Consider the following 16384-nt stretch of genomic DNA (forward strand, 5'->3'; position numbering starts at 1 on the left):
TATTTAGTACATTTTCTATTGTAAATATACCAAAACATAATTTTTGGCCAGTTATATGCATTGCTAAGAACTTCATTTGGACAACTTTAAAGGTAATTTTCTCAATATTAAATTTTTTTTGTTTTGCTTCCTCGGATTCCAGATTTTCAGATTGTTTCTCAGTTGTATCTCGACCAAATATTGTACCATCCTAACAAACAAGCTTATTTATTCAGCTTTCATATGATGTATAAATCTCAATAAAAAAAAAATAAAAAATTACCCTTATGACTGGTTTGGTGGTTCGGGGTCACAAAACAATGCATTATATGGATCACAATGGTCAATTTTTCTTTGATGCCAAAACTCATTAAGATATTAAGTGAAGATTATGTTCCACGACGATATTTTGTAAATTTTCTACTGTAAATATTCCAAAACTTCATTTTTGGTCAGTAATATGCATTGCTAAGAACTTCATGTGGACAACTTAAAATGTGATTTTTCTCAATATTTAGATTTTTTCTTTCTCCCTCAGATTTCATATTTTCAGATAGTTGTATCTCGACATAATATTGTCCAATCCTAGTTAAACAGTCTTATTTATTCAGCTTTCAGATGAGAAATAAATCTCAGTTTTCAAGCTCAAGCTTTTATTTGGCTTTAGTTTTGACGCGTCGGCACGGACTTTTATTTTGAAGCGGAGTGAAGGGCAGGGCGCTGACTTCCGCCTGGCCGAAGACAGCGGGCGCTGAGATAGGGCGGATTCACCGAGTCGGTACAAACATGGACAGTCAAGGCAGGAAAGTGGTGGTGTGTGACAACGGGACCGGGGTGAGTGTGACTTCGGGGCTCGTACGGCTCGCTCCGGTCAGGCCGAAGCTTTATTTCCCGTCTGTGTGTGACTTAACGACGGCTTGCAGGCGAAAGCTGCAGCGGAACAGGAAGTGATCTGATAGCACCTTATTTTACACTGATTATTCGTACTTTACACACGACCCGTGATGTGGAAAAAAAAAACTCTGGTCGGATGTACAGAAATCATCGCTCGGGACTGATTATAAATGGGTTTCCATGGGGGTGTTTTGCGGAAGCTTTGTATATATATTGACACGATGGATATTAACACACATTTCCATTGATATTTTGACGAGGCCGCAGAATGAGCATGCATTGTTTATGAAATTAGATGTTTATGCAGATTTGTGTCAATGATGCATGTGTTTTTCTGTCAGTAAAAGGAAATGTTAAGATGATCTCAAACTCACTTCCGAGTTTGTAGTCTCTCATCTGGCCGAGAGAGGAAGTGACATACGAGACAATCCGTGTTAAGTGCACACACAATAGCTTTGTTAGTACCTTTAAAACAAAAGAAACGAAAAATCGTGTGTTTATTTTTAACTGAACGTTAAGAGTTGATATATTGTTTCTCATCAAGTGCACACTAATCTTAAATTTCCAAAAGCATATTGATCCTTTTTTTTATTTAACTTTGTCTTTTATTGCTTTTATTTTATTTTTAGTAACTTTAAAAAAATGTTTTAAATAACTAGTGTTTTAGAGCTTTTTATATATTCCGTTGTTTTGTTATTTTAGTTTTGCTAAGTTTGTTCTTTTTCCATTTTATTTTATATAATAATAATAATTATCATTATTATTATTATTATTATTTATTTGGATTTCCGTTCTAGTCATTTTAGTACTTCAACGTACTTATTTCTTATTTATTTGATATTTTTTTCTCATAACTCTCTGTCTGTCTGTGGTTCAGTTTGTGAAGTGTGGATATGCCGGCTCTAATTTCCCGGAGCATATTTTCCCGGCTCTGGTGGGGAGACCGATCATCCGCTCCACAGCCAAAGTGGGAAACATCGAGATCAAGGTAAAGTTTCTTCCCTACACTGCCACCACGACTTGGGCTCTGTCCCAATCACCCAGCCTTGCTGAATACACCCTACAGCAGTCTCCTAAATCTGCATTATAATGATGCTTTGAAATGCTACCCATGTAGGTCGTTCAGGAGATTTTGCATCATTCTAAGGATTTCAAAGAAACACCGTGAATGGTCATATTTGGTAACTTGAGTAACTTCCTGCTTGACTTGAACTTCCTGAGTGGTTTTCACTGGGGGCGGAGCTGCTATGAGAGGGTTCACAGGTTCCTCTGATTGAAATATTCAGCTCTGATTTGAACTATTTTAAATGATGCACTTTTTTTCTTTTGGATGTAGGACAAGTTTGGTCCCTTACTTAAAGAATCAGTGCGCTAACATTGCTGATCATGCATCAGTTTTTATTTTTCTCTTCAGGAGTTTTGCTCTCATTGCTCTTCTCCTGTTCTCTCTGTATTTGTCGTTCTGTCCTCTGTTACTGTATTGAGGTGCTGTAGGATTATAGGAGGATGGTAAGTGTGTGTGTGTGTGTGTGTGTGTGTGTGTGTGTGTGTGTGTGTGTGTGTGTGAGTCTAACCTGTAGTGATGCTCTCTCCAAAGCCTCTCAGGTGATGCAGAGCTGGTAGCAGTTTGACATGACTTTTGCATTAATGTTTAAAACTAATCCTAAATCTTGTTCTCTCACTAACCCTGGTTTAATGATCTTGTTCGTATGTGTCAGTGTTTGACATTACCCAGCATGCACTGGTCTGAGTGTGCTGTGTCCAAACAGGATATACAGGGTCCGTGGTCATAGAAAGCCAGGAATGTCAGATCAAAGGTGTTTTTTTAACACCTAAAAAAAAAATAATGTATAGTATTATTAATATTTTGAATTATATTTTATTTTAGTGGAATTTTAGATTAAGTTTTAGTAACTTAATGTGCTTTTGTAATCCCTTTTTGTACAAATCTTTTATTTTATTGAAGTGATTTTAATAATGAAATTTCAGATGCGAATACAAGATTTGAGTTTTTCTTCTAATAGCTATCTTTCGTTTTTATTTCAATTCAAGTTACAAAATACTGATGGGATGCCTGGTTGTGTTTTCATTCAACAGCTTTCTCTCTAGTTACAGATGGTGTGATCTGTTTACTCACTTTTAATGACTGTATTGCAGTGCTTTTGATATTTTTGCTGTCAGATACATTAGTAAACTCATCACTGTGCAAAGTGCATTTAATAAAAACAGACTTTTATTTTGAAATTCTGATGCAGTGAAGTTTGTTTCCTAGTTGTTTACAGCTCCATTCAACACATTTAATTTCTCTCAACCTGGACAGCTTCTGTTCAGCTCGAAATGAACACTGAGCGTCTGACCTTTGACCTGTAGGACCTGATGGTGGGCGACGAGGCGAGCGAGCTGCGCTCCATGCTGGAGGTGAACTACCCGATGGAGAACGGGATCGTGAGGAACTGGGACGATATGAAGCACCTGTGGGACTACACTTTCGGCCCCGAGAAGCTCAACATCGACTCCCAAAACTGCAAGATCCTGCTCACGGAGCCGCCCATGAACCCCACCAAGAACCGAGAGAAGATCATCGAGGTTTGAGCACCGTTCGTTGAATAACATCTGTGAGGAACTTTAGTGAGGCTTGTGTTTGTGATTTTTGACCCTCTTGTCCCCCTGTAGGTGATGTTTGAGACCTATCAGTTCTCAGGCGTTTATATCGCCATCCAGGCCGTGCTCACACTGTACGCTCAAGGTAATGTGACTTTTAATGATGGGAAAATAAATGAATTCTAAAAAAATAATATAAAAAATATCATATCTATATAATAAAATAAAAAATATTAAATAAAAAATTTTTTAATTAAATGACATAAAAAAAATTATGAAACGAAATTAAAAAAATATAAAAAATATAGAAAATTGAATAAAAAAAAATGTGAAAAAAAATAAATGTAAAAAAATAGAAAATTAAATAAAATCTTAAATAATAAATTTAAAAAAGTGAAAATAAAAAATAAATGTAAAAAAAAATAGAAAATTTTAATCTAAAATAATAAATATAAAAAAGTGGAAAAACAACAATATTAAACATAAATCAAATCTATAATTATATAAACCCCTCTGTGCGAGACTTGATGAGCTGCTGTTTGTTTGCAGGTCTGCTGACGGGTGTAGTGGTGGACTCAGGTGACGGAGTCACTCATATCTGTCCAGTGTATGAAGGTTTTTCTCTTCCTCATCTCACACGTCGTCTGGACATCGCCGGACGAGACATTACACGCTACCTCATCAAGGTACAGTCCTGTAGATACGGTCTCAGCTGCTGACTGTTTACATGCACATATTATGTCAATCTCAATCGCTTCACTCCAACTAAGCATTTATAATGCATCCAGTGTAAATATTATAATATCAATCAGCAAGGTTGTCTTTCTAGCATGGATAAAATATAAACTTTTTTTGCACATTTCTAATTTTAATTAAAGGTGAAGTGTTTTTTTTTTTTTTTTCAGTGTTAGTTTAACACTTTCCTCTATCAGAAAAAGTAATTATGCTGAGCCAACCATTGTTATTTTAGTATAATTTATATCCAATTGTAGTTTTTTTTTTTTATCCTATATGTTTGTGTGTGTGTGTGTGTAATTAGCATTTCATTTTCATCTTTTATTTCTTTAACATCTTTTAGTTTATTTCTATATAGTTTGGTTATCTGAAATGCAGTTTTAGTTAGTTTGTTTTATGAGCTTATTTCAGTTAAGTTTTTCATGTACCAATATTTGAATCCTGTTCCTGCTTTAGTTCAATTAAAAAAAGGAAAGAATAGTTTTAGACTGGTCTTAACGCTCTCTGTCTCTCTCCAGCTGTTGTTGTTGAGAGGTTATGCCTTCAATCACTCAGCGGACTTCGAGACGGTGAGGATGATGAAGGAGAAACTGTGTTACGTGGGCTATAACATCGAGCAGGAGCAGAAGCTTGCGCTGGAGACCACCGTGCTGGTGGAGTCCTACACGGTGAGCTTTATTACCCCCTGAGCTCTGACTTGTTCTTGCCACCAGAGGGCAGCAGACGGTTGTGTAACTTCACACTCTTCCTCACTGGTTTGTAGCTGCCGGACGGTAGGGTGATTAAAGTGGGCGGCGAGCGGTTCGAGGCTCCGGAGGCTCTGTTCCAGCCTCACCTCATTAACGTGGAGGGAGTCGGGGTGGCTGAACTGCTCTTCAACACCATCCAGGCCGCCGACATCGATACCAGGTCAGTTGAATTATTCCTCTTTACATGCAGTCATTTAGCACACACTTTTATCCAAAGCAACTTACAGACGAATTCTATTCAGAGTTAAAAAAATCTTAAAGATTCTGTTCCTATTGCACATTCAATATTAATACAGAAGAGTAAGTTGTGTTATGTAATGCATATTATTATCTTTATCTGTTACTATGTATAATGTTTGTATGTGACCCTGGCTGTAAAAACCAATTAAAGTCATTTTTGGGTGATTTACTGTTTTCTACATAAAATCATATATAAAAAATGTTAAATAAAAATTAAATGTATACTTTACACATTATACCTTTTATTTTATATTGTCAAATAATTTTATACTATTTTATTAGTTTTAGTTTCCTTTTTTATACAAATTGTGTAATATCATTAAAAATATATTTAAAAAAAACATTTTAAATGTTTTTAAATACTAAACAATATAAATATATATGTGTGTTATAATTTAAAAAAATACTGAAACATTTTAAAATAATAATATTATCATTAATATCCTCATTTTTTATCATTAGCTATTATATTATAAAAAATATTGTGTGTGTGTATGTGTGTGTGTGTGTGTATATATATATATATATATATATATATATAATAAAATTAGTTTATGTATGCATGTACATGTGTGTATTATGCATTACATATGTTATATGCTACATATATTGTGCCAAATATGATCTTTTGGTCTGTTATTTGTCTAAAAGCATCTTTTAATAATAAAAAAATATATACATATAGAAAAAAAAACTTAAGACATGTTGATAATATATTCTAACTATAATACTCTCATGACATCATGTATATTTGTATGTGTCTCTGTCAGGGCTGAGTTTTACAAACACATTGTTTTGTCGGGCGGCTCTACGATGTATCCGGGTCTGCCGTCTCGTCTGGAGCGGGAGCTCAAGCAGCTCTACCTGGAGAGAGTCCTGAAGGGAGACGTCGACAAGCTCTCGGTACAATAACTAACCTCTGATACACACTTAGACCATCTCTAGGACTAGCTAGCAATGCTGCAATATCTTCAGCAGTATTTGAGATTATCTACGGACTGTCATCTCAGAAATAAACTTCCTTTATTAAGGGGAACTTCCCCTGAATCTTTTCTAACCATGTAAAAGGTCACTGTGATGTTTGCAGATGCACTAAACTGATAACTAGATACACCTATGATCAAATCTATAATCAAATGTTAGCTATATTACAATGGATGGACCCCACTAGAGCATTTTTGCCTCCAAATGATAAAAGTCCAGGGCAGTTTGTTGGATTTCCAGGCTTATTATAGTTTCTAAACTAAATTACAAAACCTTGTTACTTAAAATATAGTAAACATTAACTGAAAACAAATCAAAGGTGTAAAAAAGTAAACTAATTAGAATTTCTCATTTTCATTTACTAACTTGTACTAGAATAACTCAAAATGAATTAAACATTTATAAACTAAATAGGCATATTTAAAATAAATTTATGCTACAATTGTAAATTTAAACTAAAAATGGAAAATATACAAATAGAAACTAATTACAAATATACATTAAAAACTCAAATTGATAGTGATCCTGCTTTAGTTTAGAGTTTTGTTAGTAATAATTCCATGCGTTATTCAGCATTGTTGTTTTACTGAATGCGTCTTCGCTTCTGCTTTTGTAGAAGTTTAAGATCCGCATCGAGGATCCTCCTCGCCGTAAACACATGGTGTTTTTGGGTGGAGCGGTGCTAGCCGACATCATGAAGGACAAAGACAACTTCTGGATGACCAGAGAGGAGTACCAGGAGAAGGGCACACGCGTCCTGGAGAAGCTGGGGGTCACTGTTAGATAAATCTCACACACACACACACATACAAACACACACACACATGCACGCACAACATTACACTCACAGTCACAGGGTGGCATTTTGGCAGCGTAAACACACAGAGGTGTTCTTCAGTTTATGAGGATATACTTGAGAACAACGGTATACAAATACTTGAACTTCTTTGCAATCCAAAAAAAAGTGCTTCATGTTTGTACGACATTCCAAATGTAAAGATTCATATCAGCACCAGACAGAAATTGAATGAAATCGATTGATTTGCTCACGAAACGACTCGTTTATGCTGCCAAAATTAATCCTCAAACGATGTATCACCATATTGTGACCTGTTTATTTCGAGTCCTTCACATTGACCCTAAAAAACAAATAAAAAAAACGTAAGAAACAGGAGGATGTTGTGTAAGTAGAGGGACAAAACAATAAAAAATGTATTTTTAAGAAAAAAAAAGTTTTTGTAGTGAGTATAAAAATCTCCGCAGCCAATTAGCTAATAAAAAAAATGAAGAATATAATCGTGGCCAATAGTATCAAACACCGAGACGTACTTCTAAAGGCAGATTGCTTTTGCTGAAACGTCTACTTTCTTTCTCTAACTTCCCTTGATGTCTTTCTCTGGCTTTAATCTCAGCATCTGCGCACTCCATTATTGGATGCCCTGGAAATAGAGCGAGAGAAAAATGCAGTAGCGACCGGGACCAACCTCCCCAAATAGCATTTAACAGAACATCTGAAGAGCGTGCTTTTGTCTAATAATGTCGCTGAGGATGCTTTGAATGCTCTCCGTGATCAGCAGAGTCTCATTTTAGTTGTGAAAATTGGTATTTGGAAGTCTTTACGTGTAGACTCTCTGTTCATGTCATGCCGCCCGCAGTTCCAGGATCAGTTTAAGGGACCTTCATGAAAAAAATATAATTAATATCAGACTGCATTTGAAAAAAGGGAAGTGATAACGTTCTGCTGTGTGTTTAGCGTACAATCCAGAGCCTCACATTTCGCTGCAAAATCAAAAGAAAGTAACAAGGAGTTTTCTTTTACAGAAACGCTAACTTTATTTTGTATTGTAACATTATTTTCATGACATTTTAGCACTATTGTTTTTAAATTCTCATTACCGTAAAGCTAAAAATCATTCGCATAACCATAATGTAAAAAAAGCACTAATTTTTATTTCCATTATGCAAAACAGAAACCTTTTCAGCTCTGAAATTCGAGTAATGTATTGTTGTCATTAACATCATGTTTTTTTAAAATACATGATATCCTGTACGATAATAGGAAGTCAGATGTCCAGGGTTGTGTTGTGGTAATGAGAATATTGAAGATGGTTGTTTGCTTAATTTGTTACGAAAGTAATGTCACAATGCAAAAAAGCTTTATGATCCTAAAAGAGGATGATCAAATGTAATTCTGATAGCTTTTCTTTTTGATTTTGGTGTGAGTTTTTGTGAGACTCGCACAGGAAGGATCAGCCTTATGACAACAGCAGTGTGTTTAGTCATTGCTCATGCATGTCACAAATCCACATGGCAGAGCGTCGCTCGCTCCTTTGCAATAAGCCTTCATTCTTCTCATCAGCTCATTTATTTAGTGTTTCTGTGAGTCACAATGGCGTTTGAGTCTCATGATTGTTCACTTTGCTACTTTATGTTTTTGCGTTCATGTTTTTTTTTCTTTGCTGTCGATTTCATGTCCTTGTTGAGTTGCATCTCACAGTCTGGGAATGAAGGGCCTCGTTGACGCCCGACGGGTGTTTCTGGGTCAGGCGCTTCATTCCCAGACCGTAGGCACCCTTGATGTAACCGTTTACTGCCTGTTTGTAATATGAATGAAATAATAATGATGGAATTGTTAATGATGCTAATCATTTGAGTGTTTGTACTCGTGACAACCCTTTGGAAGCTGGATCAGTGATGTTTCTGTGTTTGTGCACACTCGCACATGGAACAAACTATATATACATCAACTCCATTGATTTCACTCACGCATTCTTCCAGTGCCAAGTTTGGGTATTGTGGTCATTTGTTTGTTTGTTTGTTTTCTGCTTATTGGTTTTTGTTTTGTTTGTAGCGTGCTGCCAGACCGCTGATTTAAATAAAGAAAATTGATTTATAACTCTACGGTTAAAGTGAGTTTTTTCAGTGGACAGAAGCAAGTGCTGTGTGTGTGTGTGTGTGTGTGTGTGTGTGCATGATACAGAGAGAAACAGTCGTTTTTCTTCATATGTGGCGTGTAACTATGGAAGCACACAAGGAATTGCTGCCCATCTCTGTTACCATGGAGATGTGCTGTACACAAGCAGTAACTTTTCTTTCTGTTCATCTCTTAGAGCTGTAGTTTACAATACCAGCCTCAGACACATACTCCTTATTTATTCATGCTAATATCCATATTTACATAAGTTAACAAACACGTGTGTTTACGTATGTATGCATGCATGGGTAAACACACACACACAAACACATATATATATATATATATATATATATATATAAAATATTAGTACACATAATTTTCACAAAATGGTTAAATCATGCAAACACCCTCAAATAATGAATTTTTTTCTAAATCCTCATTACTGTAATGCTAAAAATAAAAATGTATCATTACCATAATGCAGAAAAAATACCTCTTTATTACCATTATGCAAAAAAAATTAAACCTTTCATTTCTGAATTGCATTTTTTTTAATTACCTTTAAAGAATGTTATTGTCATTACCTTAATGCTGTTTATTATTATTGTGTAGTATTAAATACTACATGGCAGGTTTTGTCCTGGTTTATGCAAAAACAAAAAAAAATTACAGTATTTATACAGAAATACATGCACAAACAAAACTACAGGAATTAGAATCTAATAAGAATCAGCATCTTGTAGAATAATAGGAATGACAAAATGTCCAAGTGTGTTACGGTAATGAGTTTAGTAGATGAATGTGTGTAATTGTCAAGAAAGTAATGACACAATTAAAAAAAAAACTATGATCCTAAAACAAGATCCTAAAATAATTTCTTAACACTTTTCATTTTGATGCTGGGAGTTTTGTGAGATTCACAAAAGGAGAATTGGCCATAAAACAGTGAGTCTCTTTCTGTCTCGGGTCTGGGCTGGGGTAGATGAATAGACAATATATAGATTTAGTAGGTCATATTTTTAGTGTTTGCAACATTAGTTTGTGGGCAATACAAAGTGTTTTTCTCTTTATTATTCCCATCTTTTCACAAGAAGACCATCAGGTTCTTGGAGATACAGTCATCCTGCACAGTGATACAGAGCTGTGGCCTGATGATGATATGTCTCTGTGTGTGTGTGTGTGTGTGTGTGTGTGTGTGTGTGGAGGAGGGGGTGATTGTGTTCACATTTGTTTCCGATTTTATCCATGTAAACAGGGGGGCTGTCAGACTCAGTGGGGCCTGTTTAAATTAAGGCCAGGCTGCTCTGCACACAGAGACTCTCACTGTATGTTACATTACAGAAACTAGTTTTTCATACTGAGAGCAGTGATATATTTGCATAAATGACGATAACAAATGATTTGCAAAATTGTCCCAATTTTGAGTGGTTATGAAAAAGTTCATCATGCGAAAAGACAAAACAACACCAAAAACGTACCATAAAAGTGGTCCAAAGTGCTTCGGCACTATATTCCATGTCTTCTAAAGTCATACAATATCTTTGTGTGAGGAACAAATCAAAATATTAGTAATTATTTGCTAACAATCACCCCCTCCGTCACATTTGAAGATGTATTGAACAAGATTTATTGATGATGGGATCTGCTTAATAACAAGTAACATGGTACAGACTGCAGAAAACAGTGTTATTCACATAATATATATCCCATAATTCCATTGAGCACTGTACACATGACTGAACTGCCCTCTGGGGAAGAGAATAGTTATTCTGTTCATTTGAACAGCGCATGCTATATCCAGTGCACAACAAGCCGATTCATTGGTGTATGAAATGAACCACAGACATGTTTACTATCAATATCATTATACAACCGGACTGCGAGAGCAGAAATCTGGTGTAAATGCTCTTTTCTAGCAGTTGGGGCATGCCGGGATTGAGTTTGGAGGAGTATATTGCAGTTCATCTTTCTCTCTTACATCCACACATAAAGAAAGCAGTCAACGTCAGCATGAAAGTCTCTGTAAACTCTCTTTGCTTTCACAATGTGAAGTGTTTTACGTGAAATTAAACGTGTAGGGCAAGACTTGAATTTATCCATTAATCCATTAAGTTTAAATTCTGAATTCTAAGATTAAAAACTAGTAATTATGACAAAAAGGTATTAATCTTATAATAATTTTTTTTCATACTTTCTATTTTTTTCTCAAAATGTTGACAGAAATATGATTAGTATGTATTAATTCTACCTTTTTAATCTTATAATGACAGTGTGTCATAATTTTGAATTTGTCTAAATTATTAGTTTTTTATGATTAATTGATTCACCAAAGCATTTTTAAGGTCGCATACTGACGTCAAACCCTCTTTTTTGTTTTAGTTGGCGCGAAAAACCACCTGTAACCATAGTAACAGTGACTATAAAGTAAATATAAACACGGTCAAAACTGGAAAGCCGTTTACAGTTGACGTGACACGAGTCTATTCGAGGCGCGAGTTCATCCGTGGTATTTTAATAAACGTTAAATCGACAGCGGTTTGGTTTAGTGGAGGGCGGAGCATTTGAATGGCACGCAGAACACAAATGTGGCGGGAGCAGCTCCGGTGGACGGCCTTCAGAAGATGACACAGCTCATATATAACGTTACATCTCTGTGAGTAACCGATAATAACACAATTCAACATGTAACACACACCACACTCGTGCGAGAGAGACTGGAATAGTGTTTACCGAGATAATTAGGCGTAAGTTAGTTGTGTTTGCGCCATATCGTCATTACCGTGATCACGAGATTGAAAACGCGTTCACATGCTCGTAGAACTATTTCCCTCTGATATGTATCTTATAAATGGTGCGATAGTCACTATAATGCATTCATTTAAGATAGTTAATGTTTGGTTCTACACCAGAAACACAAACTATCTATATGACAGTTACAGTATAACTGTAAAAAAATCAAAAGTTGAGAAAACGTTAAAGTTCAAGGCAACTAGTTGGATACCCTAAACTTTTCTGAACTTTAGATTTTTTTTTTGCAGTGTGAATACATGTTGAAATTTAAATGGAGGTACAATAGTATCTAGCTACATTTGAAAATGTATGCAATTGATGTTATGTTTGCTTAAAACCCACTTTAAACCATCATCGAGTGCTTGTGATGACTTCCGATTGAGATCTAATGTGGATTTTTATATTATAGAAGGTAGATATGCACTCTTTTTATATTTTATAATGGATTGAACACAACACTTGCTTCTAATTTGTCATAAACATCCATTATTGATATAAAAATATCATGAACTGCAAAAAACATGCAGAAAATATGTTTCTGTTTGCTTTCACTTTTCATGTATTAAAAAATGTTTAGATCCCATGATTGACAGATCTTGAATGAACACGCTCTGACGCACAGGACGAAAAAAAATAATCCTTGCAACACAAATGATGGTGCCTGGTGTGAGTAGCCTCATAGGGATCTATTGTTTTGATTCAAAAGCATCCTAGCACCAAACACTCAAGGTCAAAGGTCAAGGTCAAATTTATTTATATAGCACATTAAATCAACAACAATGTTGACCAAAGTGCTTCACAGTCAAATTTTCGCATTCAGTGTGAAAAGGCCTTTGTGTGCTTTGTTTAGGCATTGATAGTGCGATAGATAGTTCAGATAGTCCAAGTCCAAGGGTATGAACAGGGCGAGCACTAATGCACTCTTATCCTAATGAAATTTTTTATTTTATTTTTTAATTCAAATGTATTTTTCCCCCCTAAAATGATTGAACACCACCAGAGGGTTAGGAGTGTAAAGGTAACAATGTGTTCATCCGCTTCCTTCCCGCTCCAGATCCGTGTCTGTTTCCCATCATAACCCTGTCTGCTCATACGAAACTGCTCCCATGGCTCTATTGAGACAATTTTTACTGTGTCTATCTCAATACTTTAGTCTCAAGGATCCAGATGCTACCAAAAACTCCAGACTTGGACTCTTAAAATGCACATTAACAGGATTTGAAGTTCCATAGAGATGTGCACGGTCCAAAAGTCTTCCAGCTGACCTCGGACTAATGCAGTAAAGTCATTACCGTGACCTCTCCGGCCCTGCAGACAGGTTGCCAGATAACTACTGCTGAAAGTAAACAAACAAGGGTGTACACGGGGAAAGAGACAATGCTGGCCCGGCCCTCTCTTTTCCTGCTGCACACACACACACACACACACACACGCACACACAGCTCCGTCCGAGGTCCCTGCTCAGTGTGGGAAGACTCCTCTGGAGACGCAGACGGCTCCTTCACTCCCCTCTCACTCTCTGAACATCTCTTGTTTCCTCCCTCTTCCTTGTTCTTTTGTGTAAAGCTACAGAGTTGATTTCGATGTCCATTTAATCTTTGTTGACCTTCATCTTTTCTCACACATGCTTCGAACTCTTCGTTGTTTGTCACGCACAGTAATATCCTGGTGTGTGTATCTGTGTGTTCCCAACTGGGAGGAAACCGCGTTGCACAAACACTCATTCGTAAATCCGTGCGATTGCACGACAGGGTCCTGAATGAGTCGAGGGAGCGTCATCACGGCGCCTCCTGCAGTCTGGGAGTAAGGTTGAGGTGATGGGGTTCAGCTGCACGCTATCAGGAAGATGGACCAATCTGACAATAATGCAAACAAATGAGCGTGTTATAAGGTTAAATATGCCTGCTTAGCGGCAAACGATTAACACCCTATTCTTTACCCCCAACATTACACTTCTACAGTGTATGATCAGTGAAGCTGTCAGAGATTGAAATGACCAAACTTCAATAGCAAATGTAGTTCACTACCGTTAAAATCAACAAAGATGTCGGTGGACGAAAGAACTAAACAAAAAATGAAATAGTACACTGCCATTAGAATCAACAAAGCAGATCTAGAAAGTCAACAAAGATGTCAGTGTTAAAATGACAAAACTAGTACATTCTTCTCATTATCAACAAATTATCACTACTGCTTATTATCAGCAGACAAAATGATTATATTCGAATGGAGCATTCTAATAATTTGTTGCTTTGGATAAAAGCATCTGCTTAATGACTAAATGTAAATAATCGACAGAGATGCCAGCAGATGAGTTAGAACCAGTTTTAACTTAGACAAATTTAAAAAGTATAAAATATTAAAATTAACATTTTCAGCAGACAAAATGATCACACTAGAATGAACTGTTATTATCGTCAAACTACTATGCTAATATACAGATTAATACGTTTGAAAAACTTTTTTTTATTTTGATTAATGTAATAAAGCTGAAAAAACATACAAATTACATACACATTTTTTTTTAAACCTAAATATAAATTATACATTTTGCCAACTGAAATGAAATTAGTTTAGGTTAACGTAAACTTCTTTTTTTTTACAATTAAACTGGAAAAAAATATAACTAAAGCTAAAATGTTGCCTTAACCAACTTAAATAAAATAATTTTAGGTTAAAGTAAAATTACCAAAATTAAACAGAAATCCGAATTACTTAAAGCTAAATAGATTATTTTTTTTATTTAATCTAATAAAAAGTTTAAAGCACCTGACAAAATTCCTAAAACAAACTAAAATGAAAACAGAAAATATGAATAAAAACGGTCAGTAGACAAAACAACTCAACTAGACAAAAATGTTTGTTATAATCAACAAAGCTATTAAAATGAAAAAATAAATAGACGAAAGTACAATATAATTATGCTGGCATTATCAACAAATTTGACAAAATGAAAAACTAGAAAAGTAAAAAATTAAAAAGTAAACAGGCACAGATCAGAATGGCCCGTTAACAAAGTTGTCTATGGATGAAACAAAACAACAAAAACAGAACCAAACCTATGTGCTCTCATTAATATCCAAAACTATTAGCAGATGAAATGACAAAACACTCCTATAATACTCATCTACAGAATGACGAGACAAAAGACAAATGCCTAAACTAGCATGCTCACATTATAACCAACAAATGACAAAACCAGCTTATAACAGGATGACTGGTTTCGTCATGTTGTGAGGTGTTTTGGTCATCCTTGCTGTGGTATATGCATTAGTGTGCTGTTACCTGATTCCTCAGCGTTAACAGTGGGAAGAGGACAAAGAAGGACTCCTGTTGAGTCCAGCGTGGTCTTAATGTCTGCACATGTTGGAATTTGATGCTATTTGTAGTTACAGTTCCAAAGCTGGACAAGGCCTTTGGGACCCCCTCCCTCTCCCCATCTGTCCCACTCAAGCTGTTATTCACTCATTCGGGAGCTCACGATTAAGATGTTTTTGACTTGGCATTACAATGGTTGCACATTCTGTTGGATAATGCAGAGGAAGATGCAGTCGAGATGGGCTTTGGGAAAAACACTGTCACGTGTAATTCATGCACAGTTTCTCACTGGACAGTGGCCACACACACACTTTCCCGTAATATTGAATAGTCAAACATCTGCGTGACTTACTACCATTTGTCTGTCATTGTTTTCTAGTTTCTTGGCTTTTATTTCCACCTAAACCAGACACAAGTTGTCCTCATTGAAAGTGTGCAGCGCAAATAAATATACCCAATCCAAATGGTTTTGTTGCTGATATAAAGTATATGGTAATGTATATGTGGTAATGGTGTGCATGTGACAGAAATAACATGCACAAGTTGCCAATCACTGGTTGCGGAAGTATTTTTCATATTAATTTTCTCCATATACACTTAAAAGAAAAGACTTCCGTAATCCATGTAGAGCTTTGAAATTAGCAAACAAACAGGACATTACCAATTTTGATATGATGCAGAATTGTTTGAAAAAAGAAAAACGTATTGAACATTTTGAGGAAACAAACTGCTCTTCCCATAGAGCATTGTAAATTGTAGGAATCATTCCTAACAATAACATTTATAATACATATAAATATGTGCATGTGCATCAGGGTCATTTTAGTTAACTAAAACTGAAATGAAAATTAAAACCATTAAAAAGTTTTACATAAAAATGAATATTTTTATAAGTATTATTTTATAATGAAAACTTTTTTTTCAGCTATTTGATGTATTAGAATAACTAAAACTGAAATAAAAAATTTATTAAAACTATATAGATATTTATAAAAAGACAAAAGTACTAAATCTTTAAAATGAAAATGGAAGATATAAAAATAAAAACTGATTCAAAATAATAATAAAAACTGTAATAGTATCCTCTTGATGCTCAAAAAACACTGATGTACATATATGTGTGCAAATACATATACAGAGATATAGAAAATATTTTAAAATGGGAAATTGTAATTTT

At 35.3% G+C, this 16384-nt stretch overlaps 1 protein-coding gene across 1 annotated transcript; it reads left to right on the forward strand.

Moving 5' to 3' along the window:
• The first annotated feature begins 652 nt into the window (after window positions 1–652).
• On the forward strand, window positions 653–9078 carry actr2a (actin related protein 2a). Its single transcript, XM_052545932.1, has 9 exons — window positions 653–813; window positions 1751–1861; window positions 3244–3459; window positions 3547–3619; window positions 4024–4160; window positions 4728–4877; window positions 4973–5118; window positions 5969–6101; window positions 6799–9078. Exons 1-9 carry the CDS (start codon window positions 766–768, stop codon window positions 6967–6969), a joined length of 1185 nt encoding a protein of 394 aa, XP_052401892.1. The 5' UTR covers window positions 653–765; the 3' UTR covers window positions 6970–9078.
• The last annotated feature ends 7306 nt before the right edge of the window (window positions 9079–16384 follow it).

The sequence above is a fragment of the Carassius gibelio genome, chromosome B1 (genome assembly GCF_023724105.1).
Source record: "Carassius gibelio isolate Cgi1373 ecotype wild population from Czech Republic chromosome B1, carGib1.2-hapl.c, whole genome shotgun sequence".
Taxonomy (NCBI): domain Eukaryota; kingdom Metazoa; phylum Chordata; class Actinopteri; order Cypriniformes; family Cyprinidae; genus Carassius; species Carassius gibelio.